This window comes from Chinchilla lanigera, unplaced genomic scaffold (assembly GCF_000276665.1).
Source record: "Chinchilla lanigera isolate Chin_1 unplaced genomic scaffold, ChiLan1.0 scaffold00095, whole genome shotgun sequence".
NCBI lineage: Eukaryota > Metazoa > Chordata > Mammalia > Rodentia > Chinchillidae > Chinchilla > Chinchilla lanigera.
Genome location: NW_004955496.1, coordinates 5,151,717 through 5,166,687, shown reverse-complemented (window position 1 = coordinate 5,166,687; position 14,971 = coordinate 5,151,717). Strand labels below are relative to the sequence as shown.

Sequence of the window (14,971 nt, the reverse complement as noted above, 5' to 3'; positions counted from 1 at the left end):
GGGCTCAATCCCTAGGGCTGTGCATGCTAAATATGCGCCCCATCACTGAGATATACCCTCAGCTTGTCAAGTCTGATTTTAACGTTAATCAGTTTTGTCTAAAATAATCATAAACCTATCTTCTGATGCAGAAAAAGCATTTGATCAAGTTCAAAATCCATTTATTATAAACTCTCAGTGTTCGCAAATAGAAAGTAACGATATAGGGGCAAGAAACTCAAACTGAAAGATATCTGCCACAAGTTCATATTCTCAAAAATTGAAGAATGAATTTTAGGAACAACAGAGGTTAAGAGCAGAATATATTCAGTGAGGTAAAGAAAGCTTCCACCCAAAAGCGACAGAAGGGGATCTGAGTGGGTTGCTGAGCACCCTGCCTTTCCTAGAGATTTTATAGAGCAAAACTATGAGGGGAAGCAGGTCCAAAGTGTGAAAAAAAATGGGAAATCACAAGGTGGGCATGAAATGAGACAAAACTAGGTCAACCAAAAAGATTACAAGCATAATTGCTGAGGTAAAATTGCTTATATTAGGATTAAATGGGGAAGCAAGTCATGTAGCAAGGGGGCAAGAATATAGAACAAGGGCTTTTCCTGTAGGGGACTGAGTTAGGGACTCTTCCTGGCTTTCTCAAGGTGATAGAGACCTATTTAGAATATCAATTCCTGATGTTTATCCTTAGGGAAGTATGTGGGTGCATTTGTTTTATCCTTTATTTTGAGGTCAGGTCCATAGCTGGAGGTCTCTTTCTCTTCCACACTTGCAAGGTATCTCACCTTCTGCACTGGCCCCTTCTGAGGGCTTAGCCCTGTCTGACCGCCTATAATATTTCTATCTAACTCAGTAGCCTACAACATTAATTTTCTAAATCTGCTAAAGAGTACAAACAACTTCTAGTCAATGTTATATTTATTGATATAAGGCTGTATTTTTTCCCTGTGGTCAGTACAATATAGGAATGCTCACTCTTACTACATTTATTCAATGCCACAGTTGAAGTGCAATTTGAATGAACAAGAATTGTCAGTGAGATGCAAAGGAAGGAATAAACAATATCTCATCACACTAGAAAATATTTCCTACCAGCCTATCTCAATAAATCTATTAAAAAAAAAGTCTCCTAAAACTAATAAGTGAGCTCAGTAAGGGTGCAGGATACAGCATCAAAAGAAAAATTAGAATGTACACACACACACACATTACTAGAAATGGACAATGTGAAACTGAACATTAAAAGATACCATTTACGCTAGCTAAAGTAGTAAAACACTCAGGCCTAAATTTAATAGAACACATGTAGGATCGACATATTAAAAACTTCACAGTTCTGATTAAAAGGACCTCAACAGGTGGAAAACAGACACATTATGCACATGGTTTGGAAGCTTTAGCATAATAAATACCATGATTATCTCAAATGACTTACAGATTGCATAAAATTACAACAAATACAGTAGCATTTTTTTTGTAGAAAGATAAAATCTCATTCTAAAATTTATCTGAGGGGCTGGGGACATAGCTCAGCAGCAAAGCACAAGCCTAGCAAGCACAAGGTCGTGAGTTTGATTCCCGGTATCAAAAGAAAACAAGATGCTTTACTAAAATTTATCTGAAAAAGCAAAAAAGTAGAATGATAAAACATAACTTTGGCAAAAAAGAAACTGAAATTGGAAGGATCACACTATCAAATTTTAAGACAGTCTCTGTTGCAGTCATCAAGCCTGTGGATTTGGTACATAGATCAATGAAACACAATGGAAGATCCAAAAATAGACCTTCATAAGCACAGCCTTTTGGTGTTTGACAAAGGTGCAGAGGCAGTAAAATGGGGAAATGATAGTGCTTTACCAAATATTTTAAAACAGACATCTGCATGCTGCAAAAGTTCTACATTGAGTTTAACCTCATACTTTACACAAAAATTAAATGAAAATAAATCATACATCTAAATGTAAAACATAAAACAATGAAATGTTTGGAAGAAAGCACAAAAGGAAATCTTTGCAACCCAGGCAAAGGCAAAGAGTTCTTAAACATAACAATAAAAGTAGGATTCATATAACCAAAGGGGCACATAAATTGGCTTTTCTTAAAATGTAAAACTTCTGCTCTGAAATAATCTCTGAAGAGTATAGAGGTTGGTATTACAGACGAAGAGAAATTTACAAATCACCTACTGGATGGAGGATTTGTACCCAAGAAGCACAAAGAGCACTTAAAATCCCACAGAAATTCTCGGCTTTAAACCCAATGCAAAAAATAAAAAATAAAAAAGGACAGAACTGTGGAAATTACCCACTGAAAATCTCTTAAACAAATACCCAATAAGATGAGGAGCATTCGTTCTTTAAAACCCGCATCTGTGTAAGCGCAGTTGTACATATGTCTGCTCCTCTATCCCTGGAAATTATGCCCTTTGGAAGTGAGAATATCAGTATCATTGTTAGCTCTGCTGCCTGCTGAGACTGACCTGTTTAGAGCAGATCACAGAGAAACCCATACCTGGAGATTTTGTTAAACATAATAGCTATCTCAGGAGGCTAGTAGCATGATAACATTCTTACTTGGAGACAGCATTGAAACTATAGGCCATACATTAACAGGATCGTCTAGGGAAAGACACAGTCAAGAAAGGTCCCAGTAAGGTTGCACATACCACGGTGCCTACACAGGCTATGCACAAGTAAGAGAGACTGGAGAAAGCCCTTGAGAGCTACTAGAACCACTGGCTAAAAGTGAGGCAGACTTGTAAACTGCCAGAAAGTGGTAAGTGTTCTCATGACAAGATCCAATGACAAGTTGACAAGTGGTATGATATACCCCTTGCTCAAAGTAATAAACTTAACCTCTGGCCTATAATTGGCTGATTGGCTGCTAACAAAGGTTACCCTGAGGCAAACTTCTGGAAGCCAAGCTTAAAAATAAGAAAAAAATAAACCAGAATAGTGATATTATAGCTCACAAATTATGGGGACATGGACTTCACACAACTAGTATGGTTAAGTCATTGTATAAAATAAACAAAAGATAAAAACCTGCAACAGTGGTAAGGCCCAGCATGAGGGGCAGAATCAGAGATAGTGCATTATGTTACATAAAATGTCTGTGCTTCAGAGATCTGTGAGACACCATTAGTAAAAAACATATGCAAAATGGGAGGCCCAAGGTAAAAGAGAAAAAATATATTTTAGGAAATATTTATTAAAAACTCAAGTTTGATAAAGAATATTAGGCTACACATCCTCTAAACCCTGAGTAAACTCAAAGGAATATAAACACAAAGTTCCACATCGAGACCCATAATAATCAAAGTTCTGACAGAAAAAGAAAAAGCAAATAAATAAAACAAAATAAGACAAGCACAACCTCGCTGTTAGTAAGAGAAAAGCAATTCACTGCTCAGAAGGGAGCCACATAAAAACTAACCGCTGATTTTCATGGGAAACATGGAAGTCAGAAATGGCAGTGGTAGGGAGAATTCAAAGTGTGAAAGAGAAAACTGCAAAATAACCTGCAAAAAACAAAGATGAAATAAACATTTTCCAGTATAAATAAGTCCAAGAGAATTCATTGTAAACAGACCTGCCTTAACCATGTATTTATGGAAGAAAGAAAGTAACATCAAATGTTGTCTCAAATCCACATGAAGAAAAATTAGATTCAAATACATTAGAAGGTTGAAAGTAAGGCAACAGAAAAGACTATGCAAATGTTAATGACAGTAAAAGAACAGAAATAAAAGAGATAGCTTAAATATCAGATAAAATCGACTTTTAGACAAAGAAATTACTAAAGACGAAGTAGAAATGTATTGGGAAGATACAACAAATACAAACATACATGAACCTAGCAAGAGCTCCTAAATATACTGAGAAAAACCAGACATAACAGAAGGGAAGTAGACAATTCAGCAACCATAGTTGTATACTTCAATAATCCACTTTTAATAATGAGTAGAATGAGCTGGAAAACAAGTAAGAATACAGTGGATTTGAGTAACACAATCCACAAAGTGCATATAATACTCAAATCCATACTGAACACTTTCTAAGATAGATAATATCAACATTATGAAATAAACCTCAGAAACTTTAAAAGAATTTAAATCATAAGTGTGAAAATTGTCCGCAGTGGAATGAAATCTGATCTTAATAAAAGATGGAAACATGGGAAATTTACAAATAAGTAGAAGTTAAACTCTGCCCTTTAACCAAGATATCAAGTATCAAAAGGATCATACATTATGACCAAGTGGGTTTCATCCCAGGGTTACCAAAATAGTTTAACATATGCAAATCAATAAATGTAATACACCACATGAACAGAAACCACATGATCAAATCAACAGACAACAAAAATCTTTTGACAAGATCTGTTATTGTTTATGTCTGCAAGTCCCCCCACAAAACCTCATGTGGTCCTAGGGGTTTTTTTCAGAGGTGGTTGAATCTAGAGCATATGATTGATTCATAGTGCAGTGCAGTGATGGGATTAAGCGTGCTGGGGTTAAGGGTGGGTGATTGCTGGATCAGTCACTGATTGGACTGGCACTTACTAGTGCCAGTATACTGGATGCAGTATAAGGGACAGAAAGAGGCTTGCCTTGCTCTCTTGTTGGTTTTGCTGTCTTCCACCTCCATGATCTGTTGCCCCTCTACCATGGGCCAACCTGCCTTGGAGCCAGCCCATTAAGGACTGAAATATCTACAAACCCATTAAGGATTGTGAGTTAAATAAACCTTTCCCCTTTAACTTTGGGTGTTGGGTATTTTGTTTCAGCAACTAGAAAAGTAACTAAGACAAAATCCAACACCCAAATTTCATTGTAACTATGCTGAAATTTGTAAAACATTTGTAACTATGCTGAAATTTGTAAAATATTTTCCAACATGGTTAAAGAAGACCTCCACAAATAAAGAGACAATCAATATCCATGGACTGGAATGCTCAATATTGTTAAACTGACTACACTCCCCAAACTGATCAAAAGACTCAACATGCTTATAAAACTTCTTACTCTAATTCTAAAACATATGATCTTAAAATGATGTGGCATTATAAAAGTATTAGAACAGTCTAAACAGTCTTAAAAATGAATAAAATAGGTGAGAAACTTAAATTTCATATTAAAGCTTATACAGGCCACATTAATCAAGACAGCGTGGAACTGATATAAAAACAGAACTATAGGCCAGTGGAATAGAAATATCAAGAGCTCATAAATCAAAGCCAGGGGCTGGGGATTTAGCTCAGCGGCAAAGCACCTGCCTGGCAAGTGCAAGGCCGTGAGTTCGGTTCCCGGTACTGGAGAAAAACCATAAATCAAAGCCCATTATTTAAGTTCAACTGATTTTTGACCAAAGTACCAGACAATTCAACAAAGGAAACTGTAATTTTTTCAAACTTTAGTGTTGGGACAGTTGGTTATCTACAAGCAAAAAAAATATTTAGATTGTTACCCCACACCATATGTGCAAAATAGATCAAAATGGATCATACATAAATGTAAGATCTAAAATTATAAAAATGTCAAAGAATACATATAAATGAAACTTGAGAGTCAGGTTTGGCAATAATTACTTTGGTATGTTCACACAACATATATATTAAAGGGATAAATGGTGATACATTATATTTCATCAAAATAAAAAAAAAATTTGCTCTTCAAACACAGCACAATAACAAGGTGCAGACTTGTAAAACATTTTTCCAAATTATATGTCTAATAAAGAACTTGTGTGTATAATGCACAAATAATTCTTATAATTTAATAAGACAGACTGACCAATTTCAGAGAAAGCAAATTGAAGTTTATGCAACAGGTTACATACTGTATAATTCTATTGACACCAAATTCCAGAAAAGGCAAAACTATATTGAGAGGAAATAGCTTAATGGTTGGTTGTCTACACATAGGCGTAGAATAGAAAGTAACTGCAACTAGAAGTGAGGTTTCTTTGGGTAATAATAGAAATATTCTAAAATCAAATTGTGTGGATAATTGCATAACTAAAAATTTACTAAAACAGTCAAATTATACATTTAAAATGCATGTTATGATACAGTATAATTAAAGAAGGTTGTTAAATTTTTCTTAAAACCTCAACATTAAGAAAATAAATCAGTTTCAAAGTGGAAACAAGGCATATTAGTGGCAATAAGCAGATAAAAAATAATACAATTATCCATTAGTGAAATGTGAATTAAAATCACATTAAGATACAAATACATACATATTAGAATGGCCAAAATTTAAAAAAAAATTATCATTTGCAGGTTAAGATCTGGAACAAAAATGAAACTGTCAAACACTGCTGATAGACTACAAAATGGTATATCTACCATAAGGACAGTTTTGCAATTTCTTATATATAAAGTTAAATATAGATATATTTACCATATGTCATGGCAACCCAATGCCTATTTACTGACCCTAGAGAGATGAATATTGTGTTTTCAAAAACCTGAACATGGATGCTTATAGCAGCTCTATGCATAATTGCTTAAAATCAGGAAACCACTCAACTGTCCTGCAAAGGGTAGGTGAACAAATTCAGGGGCAGGTGAAATATGTGATACCTCAGTGATAAATCAGAAAAAACTCTTGATAGCTCTCTCTACTTAGACAATCCAGGAGAGATATAGGGGAGGGGAAGAGGACAGTCTCAATGCTACATATTGTATGGTCATATTAATATGACACCCCCTCCCCCAAAGACAGAAGTGCAGGAAAGGAGAACAGATCATGGTTTCCAGGTTATGATGACAAGAGCTTGTAATCATGAGGGGACAGGGTGAAGGAGTTCCTCTGTGGTGATGGAACTGTTGTTATTATATCCTGGTGGCAGTTATTATATATGGTGGTATATAAATTTACTGTCTTGTGCATATTTACATCAATGTTTTCTTATTGACTTGTACAAACTCACTATAAGTTAAAGTTATTAGCTATCATTTATATTTTAAACACTTAAAAGCACTTCCTTGTTACTTTATTATGCTTTAATGTTCTTGACATAAGATTTAGAGCTAACCCCATGAAAAGAAAATTGTAAGTAAAGGCTGAAGGACTCTGGCTGTTAAGAAATTGGTAACACAGCTAACAGAAGTTTAGGTACAAGGGCACTCTTAACGACAATGTAAATGTTACATTTAAACATCTTACTTTTCATTGCTACCTAGAATTTCAACTTTAGATGCCACATCATTCATTTAATCATTTTTCTTTGTTTAGATTTTTAATTGTTTTCAAGTATATGAATTTTAGTTTGCAAAAATATGCTTGAATATGAAATTTATTAAAATTTATTACTATTTTTAGAACTAACTCAAGAGAGGAATAATATATGTGCTGGCAACTTGTACTTCTCTCAGATTTTTGCCAATTTATATCCACCTGTTAGCTTAAACTGTATGATAATTTTAAGATATAAAGTTAGTAATTTCATAAAAGTTTGTGTAAAAATACCTTCTTCAGCATCTACTCTCTGCCAATTTTAGTAGGTAAAAAGTGGCATTGCTTTAGCTTAATTTTTATGTATTTGATGATTCGTGCAGCTAATTTGCTTAGAAATCTAGGCTGTAAATTTGCTGTGGTCAATTTAATACCATATAAATACAAAGAGGTCCAAGAATTGTTTTGGCTTTTATTGTGTTTATAGGTTTGTCAGAGAAAATTATTAGTCAAATATTCTTAAAATTAATATGAAACAATATTTGAAAAATATGATGACTGATGTGTGTTCAGAGAATCTGTATAAGGATATCTAATAAAATGGAAGGGTTCATGTAAGATTTTCCTGTGAAAGTGACACTTGAACCGGTAGTAAAGGAGGAGTACTTTTGAATAATGAAGCACTAAAAAAAAAAGAATTTGAGGCAGAAAGAAAACTGTGTGTTCAGAAAACTTGTGTCATGAACTTAAAAGAGGACCTGAGACGTTGGAATGGAATTTAAACCAAGTGAATTACAATATGGGATGAAGTTGTACTGGCTAGAGAATATTTTTTCATAAGACCAATAGGAAATATTGTAGGATTCTAAGCAGGAAACATGTTTTTTACCATATATTTTGAAAATGTCATGCTGTGTTATATAAACAGATTGGGGTGGCTTAAGACAGGTACCCAATAGTTTCTTTTATATGAGAAATTCAGAGTAAAATTAAAGACCAAAGGAGAACATAGATAACAGGAAGGAAGGAGATGGCTCTTTCCCAAATGGGGAAGTGAACAAGAGATGGAGGGAAGGGAGGAAGGGGAGAGTTAAGGGATTAAAGAGAAGGAACTAAGAGGTGTTATATATATATACTAACTCCACATAAGGAATGCTAATATTATGTATTGCAAACATGTACACACATACACACACACACACACACACACAAAAGGATGAGGGTCAATGGATGGGGGGAGGGTCAGGGAGTGAGGAAAGGGAAAGAGGATGAAAAAGACTTAAGGTGTGTTCTCTACATATAGTGCCAACTTCTTAGAAGGAACGCAAACATTATTTTCTACACACATGTGCTAATAATCTAAACAAAAATGCTAATATCTAAAGTGATGCCAAAATAAAGAGATACACACAGTCTGCATGTTGGGAGACCAACTAGGTCTATTGAATAGGCCAAGGAAGATAGGAGGCTGGCTTAGGCCAGGGAAATAAGTGGAGAGACAGAATAAAGGGAAGCTGGGAGCTCTTTGAAGACCTGAGGGGGATGCTTGTTCTATTTATTGATACAAGTATCATTAGAAAAAGAAAAGGCAGGGAAGAAAGACAATTGGTGGAATTTAAGAAGGTTCCGGACATGTAAGGAGAAATATCAAGTAGGTGATTGAATATCTACAAGCAGTGCTCAAAGAAAGTTTAAGAATGGGATTTTAAATTTGTAAGCCATGTTCTTGTTTGAGTTTTACACCAAATATATATATTCAAACTTAAAGTAAAAATTTTATGGAGTAAGACAAATCTCTGCATTTTGATACCAAACTATATTCAAGATCTAGAATTTATCAAATAAATGTAAAATGAACAAGCATATTCATTTAAAGAAAACATGACATTATTTTAGTAATTAACTTATCCATGTATATGCACTTATATAAATTGCACAAGTGCAAATATATGTACACAGTGAAAGGAGAAAGTTGAAAGGGAGAGAATGTGTGCGAGAGAGAAAAAACATAAATCAAGCCCCATGAAGAGCTGCTGTGTGGATGTGAAGCTCATAGGCTGGAGAGATATTTTTGGATTTTATTTTTCACTGCGAATGTGTGGCTCTTACAATGAACAAGAGGAAAACACATTTAAAAATAAGGGGGAATGAGAGTGGATCAATAGCAGAGACTGGGGACTGAAATGACTCAAAGAGCTTTTACCACGCTTTACAACCTCAAGTTACCGACTTCTCAAGTTCTATCCAAGGTTCAGCTGAGGAAAACACCTGTGGAGAAAATATACTTTATCCTTTTTGCAGTTTCATCCTTGAATCAAACCAGGCCATCTGGAAGCTGTGTTCTTACCGATGTCCAGACCCTGAGAACTTCCTCTACCAAGTTCTCTCTGGGATCTCACTTTTGGGCTGCTCACCCAAAGCTGAACACAATCCTGGATGACCTGTGTGATGTTTATGGCAGTGGGGTTGAGGAGTTGTCCTCTTGATTACCTATGCAAGGCTTCCTTGAAACTCAAGTGACAAAACTTCTTCAGCACTTAAGGCAGGGATGTGTAGTGTCATTATGGACAATGTAAACCATATTGCTAATTTTATTTCCTGTTTTGTATAGTTATCAAGAGACTGAGCAACTTGAAATTCTACATTCACAAGTGATTAGGATCCTTGACTTGAATGTTTATTTTACAATTTACCCAAGACATGTTTTATATTATACATAAATATGTATGTATCCGATTCTACTTTTATATATTTATATATATTTTCCAATTTTAAGTTTTCATTCATACATATTGGATCCCATCATGTGGGATCTTATGTGTCACCTATAACCTGGAAGAAAACCAAGTAGATTTTTTTAAACGGTTAGAATTTCATCATTCAAAAGTGATAAATGAAGCCACAGACCTGGATGAGATTACTTGGGAGCAGAAAACAAATAAAGAAAAAAAGTCCAGAACTTGACCTTGTGGAATCTATGTGTTTAAACATTACTTCCAAATGGAATTAGGCCATGCAAACATGAAAGAGAAGCCAAGGAGGAAGGCAGAAAAGCTGGAAGCCGAGAGGAGAGGCTGGTGGGCAGAAGTTCCCACGCAGAAGCTGCCAGGGGGGCAAAAAATGTCAGGGATTGAAATGTCCACTGGCTTTGACATCAGGGCTTTGGGGGCAGAGTGTTGAGAAGTCAGATTGGAGCAGTTTAAGGAGCAAATAGCAGGTGAGGAAATGAAAATACTGAGTGTATAGAACTGATAATTTTATGCTTGTTAGGTATTAATATTTCTTCTTTCACAAACCTTTTGTTGATGTCATTCTTACATGGGGGCTTTATCATTTCCTGAGTGTATAAGGATGTGTTATGATGTCTTTCTTAACACCATGCCTGTTAAAACACTGCAGATTCTTTTCAGACCAGTTTTCCTGTTGTTAACATAACCCTGATATCAACTGGGGTTCTGCTGTTTATAAAAGAGCTACCTTGACTTCATCCATTCAACTAATATACATTTCTTGCCTTCAGGAGTAATTGTAGAAGAACCCACACTATGATTTTGATAGAACTTTCATAGTTCACTGCAGCAGTTATTTTAGTGAATACAAAGACAGTACTTTTAAGTTCTTGAATAGAAACAAAGTGACCCAAATGTTTATTATGTTTCCTAAAAGTACTATTTCTCCAAATATAGCTGTAATTACTACTTTGTCATAATACCAAGATAGACAGTAGCTGATCTCAGGCTAACCTCATCACACTCAGCACTTGGACCAAATAAGGAGTCAAGAATGAGTGTGGCTTTCATCAGGAGCAGACAATGACTTTCCCCACAATCCATGAGACCATGCAGGATGTTCAGCACAGTGATAAGTGATTTCTCAAACGTTTACCAAAGCATCTGAATCTACAACATTTAGATAATCTGTTACTTAATCAAGACATCACTACTTTCCATGAGTGTATTTTTGCTATTTGTGCACAGTCTATTATAAAAATCCCTCCCAAGAGGGTCTATGAATAGATTGCATAAATCAGTTTTATGAAATAGAAGATTTCTAACAAAATTATGAAAAGAGACTCATGTATATGATACTCTTATTTATTTGGCTAAAAACTATTTCTTAGTTCAATTAAATATTCTTTTCAACAATTACCCTGTTAGATGTGAGCATTAGTTTAATATTCTCCAATTATAAGGCACAGGTGTACATTAAGGGAATAATGCCTAATCAAGTATAACATTTCAGAGAGTCTAGGAGGCTTGTAAGCACTTTGCTGCAGCTGAAGGAAAGCAAATGTGCCCAAGCCAAAGCTGAAGACTTTTCTCTTTTCTTGTTCCCACACCCAGGGGATGTTTTGATTTTCAGCAGAGAACTGGAGTGTATTAAATATAATTTTCATTTAGACCGGGATAATACAATTCAATTTATATTAAATGAGGATGGAGAACACTTTTATTAAATAACCAAAGTGTTCACACTATAGTCTACATGATCTACTCCTTTATTAATGAGAATTGGTCAGGGCTATTTAATATTTATAGTTATTTCAATAAAGTATCAGTTTCTAGAAAAAGTATTTCTATGAGTACACACTGTTAACTGTGTTCTCAGCCAGCTGAAGCAGCAAGTCCACGTTACTATAACCTGAGGCATCACGACTCACATGTCATTTCAGAGGGGTTAATCTTGAAAATTGTTACCTACGCAATGACTACAATCCCACAGGGTCAGTTCCTGATCCACGTGCAAAAAGATTCCAGTGCAGAAAGATTTCTTGGACTGGCCCACAACTGAGGATTTAGTAAATGTCTTGTTTATATAGTTTTTGATTCTCAAAGTAATCTTAAAAATGTTTATCTCCACTTCAGTATTTCTTTTTATTAATTTTTTGATGAAAAGTATTCAAAATCATAATTTTAAAGGAGATTTTCCATATCCTTCAGATTTTACAACAAATTTTATCCTGTATCAATTTTGTGCAGTTTTACTGTTTTCTATTGAAAAAAAAAAGAAAGGAATAAATAGGAAAGTCTATATTAATTAAAACCAGTGAATATAATGAAATAGGACTGCATTATCAGTTAAAATAGTAACAAAACCATTTCAGAAATGTCGGCAGGAAGATATTAGAAAACTAATCTTTTTTTCCCCTCAGAACTGAAATACAAGTTTTACACACACTAAAATTCCCATCAGATTTTATTTGCCTCCTTAGCGCATCAAGGACATTGTGAGCATTTTTATCATATCCCAACACCTCTCCCCCGAATCACAACAGTAAACAGACACATATGCACTTTCAGGAAATTCCAAAGGGAAAAAAAAACCTAGACAAAGAAACGACAGTAGAAAAGGAAGGTGTGTAAACCAAAGGAACATTCACTTTCATCCTGGAGAAGCAAGAGTTGTGGCAACGTCCAGGAAGGGAGGCTGATCTGGAGGGCACAGCCTCAGGAATCCCCAGCAGGAGTGCAAGGCTGACTTCATGGAAGACCAGCGAAGAGGGGGAAGGGAAGACAAAGTGTGCAAAAGTGTGACTTTGAGTTTATGCATCCCACTTATGGAGATCTGACTGCTTGTCTTGCAATTTAACCCTCTTATGGCTTATGCCATTAAAATCGTTTCCACAGAATTGTTATTAACACCCCTGTGTTCACTGTCGCCAAACAGTAAACATAGAGCATTAACTATTGGAAAAAAACCCAAACCCTTGTTTTTTAAAAATTTTTCTCATAATGGCAGTTGGATGTAACAATAATTAATATTTAGCCTAATTTCATTTTTCAGCGGGTTTGCTCATGGGAGAAAGCCCCCTTTCACAGATGAGAGCGCTGAGGCAGTGTGTGGGTGTGAGGGACCGGTCTGCAACCTCCTGCCCTGTCCTTCCCGAAGAAGTCTGGAATCTGTTTCCTGGGTTCACTGCACCGGAAAGCTGAGCTTTCAGCAACAGGCAGGGATTCACCCTGCCTCCCCACAATGCCCAGGGGAAGAAAACAAGTGCTTATGCACTTTATAAACGAACACGGGAGCCTACATGAGGCTCTCTCAGCTTTTAATTGCTTAGGCTTCTCAGAATTTCCAGTGCAGCTGGGGAACGCTCTGAAAAATTACTTTAAACAGGTGTAAAGTAGTGAGTCTCATTTGAAAAATCACTTCATTCTTTGCGCTTAGTGTTGCTCATCTTTGCTTCCAGACCCCGGAGTCACCCAGGTCTTGGTCTCCACAGCTGGCCCTGGGTTCCTGAGCCCGGGAACTGCTGGCACACATTCTTCTCGTGCCGGGAGCTGCGCGGAGACTGCAAGGCGGAACCAGGCTGGCTTAGGAATACGGTCAGCAAGTAGGGAAAGGGGGAAAGATGCGGACAAGGAGGCAAGGGTGATGGGTGACGCTTTGTCTATTTCCCTGTCAGAATAGCGACCAGTAGAGAAAAGGAAGGTCAAAAAGTGCATTCACAGACAATATGGATTTTGCACAACAATTTCTAGTCAGTTGAGCAAGTGTGCGGTATTAAATGTTTCTAGCCAAGTTTGTCCTATTTGCAATGCGAGATTTTCACATCGCTTGCTCTCGCCCCGTTCATTCGCTCCATGCCCTAGCAGAATTCAAGGAGTTAGGGCTTGCGGGCAGGGACATCAGGGAAGGGAAAACCAGTTCAGCCACAGACTTTCTCCAAGAGCTTCCTTAGTTCCGCTGCTTTTGCAGACCCATTCCTCGGGCTCCATCCTCATTATTCTCCTCAACCTGCTCCTCTCTCCGCCCCGCGCCCTCCTGGTTCCCCCTCGCCTGTCCACCCCGATGGAGTCTCTGTGCCCCTCCTGGTCCCTTTACTGCTCACCTGTCCACCGCGATGGCCGTCATGGAGTAGATGCTGGCGAACACGGCCGTGATGGGGAAGAAGTTCTGGAAGCGGCAGTAGTTGGCGCCGAAGTACCACTCTCCGTGCAGCGCGTAGATGAAGTTGACGAGCGCGTTGAGCGCGGCCATGGCGGCGTCGGCAAAGGCCAGGTTGACGAGGAAGGAGTTGGTGACCGTTCGCATGCGCTTGTGAGCCAGCACGATCCAGATCACCACGAGGTTCCCGAGCACCGCCACGGCCACCACGGCGCCGTAGGCCAGCGACCAGAGCGCCACGCGCCAGGGCGGCTGCAGGAACGGGTGCGCGGGGCTGGCGCGCGGCGGGGGTGCCCAGGACGGGGACGGGGACGGGGACGAGGACAGGTTCCTCATCGCGGCTAGGGGCGGCCAGCCGGGGCCCGGCCACGCGCTCAGGTTCTCCGCGGGTGAGGCCATGGGGGTCCCGGAGCCCTCGGTGGAAACGGAGCTCAGCGCCGCCTGGCGGGACTCCGCAGCCCGGGGAGCCCTAGCGGTGCACAGTACTCTAGGTCCCGCCGAGCAGAACGCGGACCCGGAGCCCGGCGCGCTTTATAGTCCGGCCGCCCCCGCCCGGTGACGTGGGGTGCAGAGCCACGGCCGCGCCTCCCGCCCCGCGCCTCCTCCCTGCGCGCTCCGCTCGCCAGCTGTGTGTCCGGGTCGGTCGCAGATGCAGCCTCCTCCCGGTGCTGCTCTGTGGACCCTCCGGGTAGCCGAGGTGCCGCTCCGGGACAGCCGCTGTGCGTTCAGCTAAACCCGCGCTCCTTCGCCGAGGTCCGAGAGAGACCCGGTGCGTTTGAAGGGTGGGGTGGGCGCGCGAGCCCAGCGCTTCCCTTCTCTGGGTGTCGCGGACTGGAAATCTCAGGCAACACCCAAATCATGGCTCCTGTGTTCACACCTCAGTTCCCCCTCTGGCTCCCACTTTCACTG

General features: G+C 38.5%; 1 protein-coding gene across 1 annotated transcript in view; it reads right to left on the bottom strand.

Moving 5' to 3' along the window:
• The window catches only part of Tacr3 (tachykinin receptor 3), a 70,432-nt gene extending 55,878 nt beyond the window's left edge, over window positions 1-14,554 (bottom strand). The window contains exon 1 of the mRNA XM_005406230.1: window positions 14,007-14,554. Coding sequence (XP_005406287.1) covers window positions 14,007-14,461 — 455 coding nt within the window. The 5' untranslated portion in view covers window positions 14,462-14,554. The remainder of the gene's footprint in view (window positions 1-14,006) is intronic.
• Window positions 14,555-14,971: the final 417 nt, after the last annotated feature.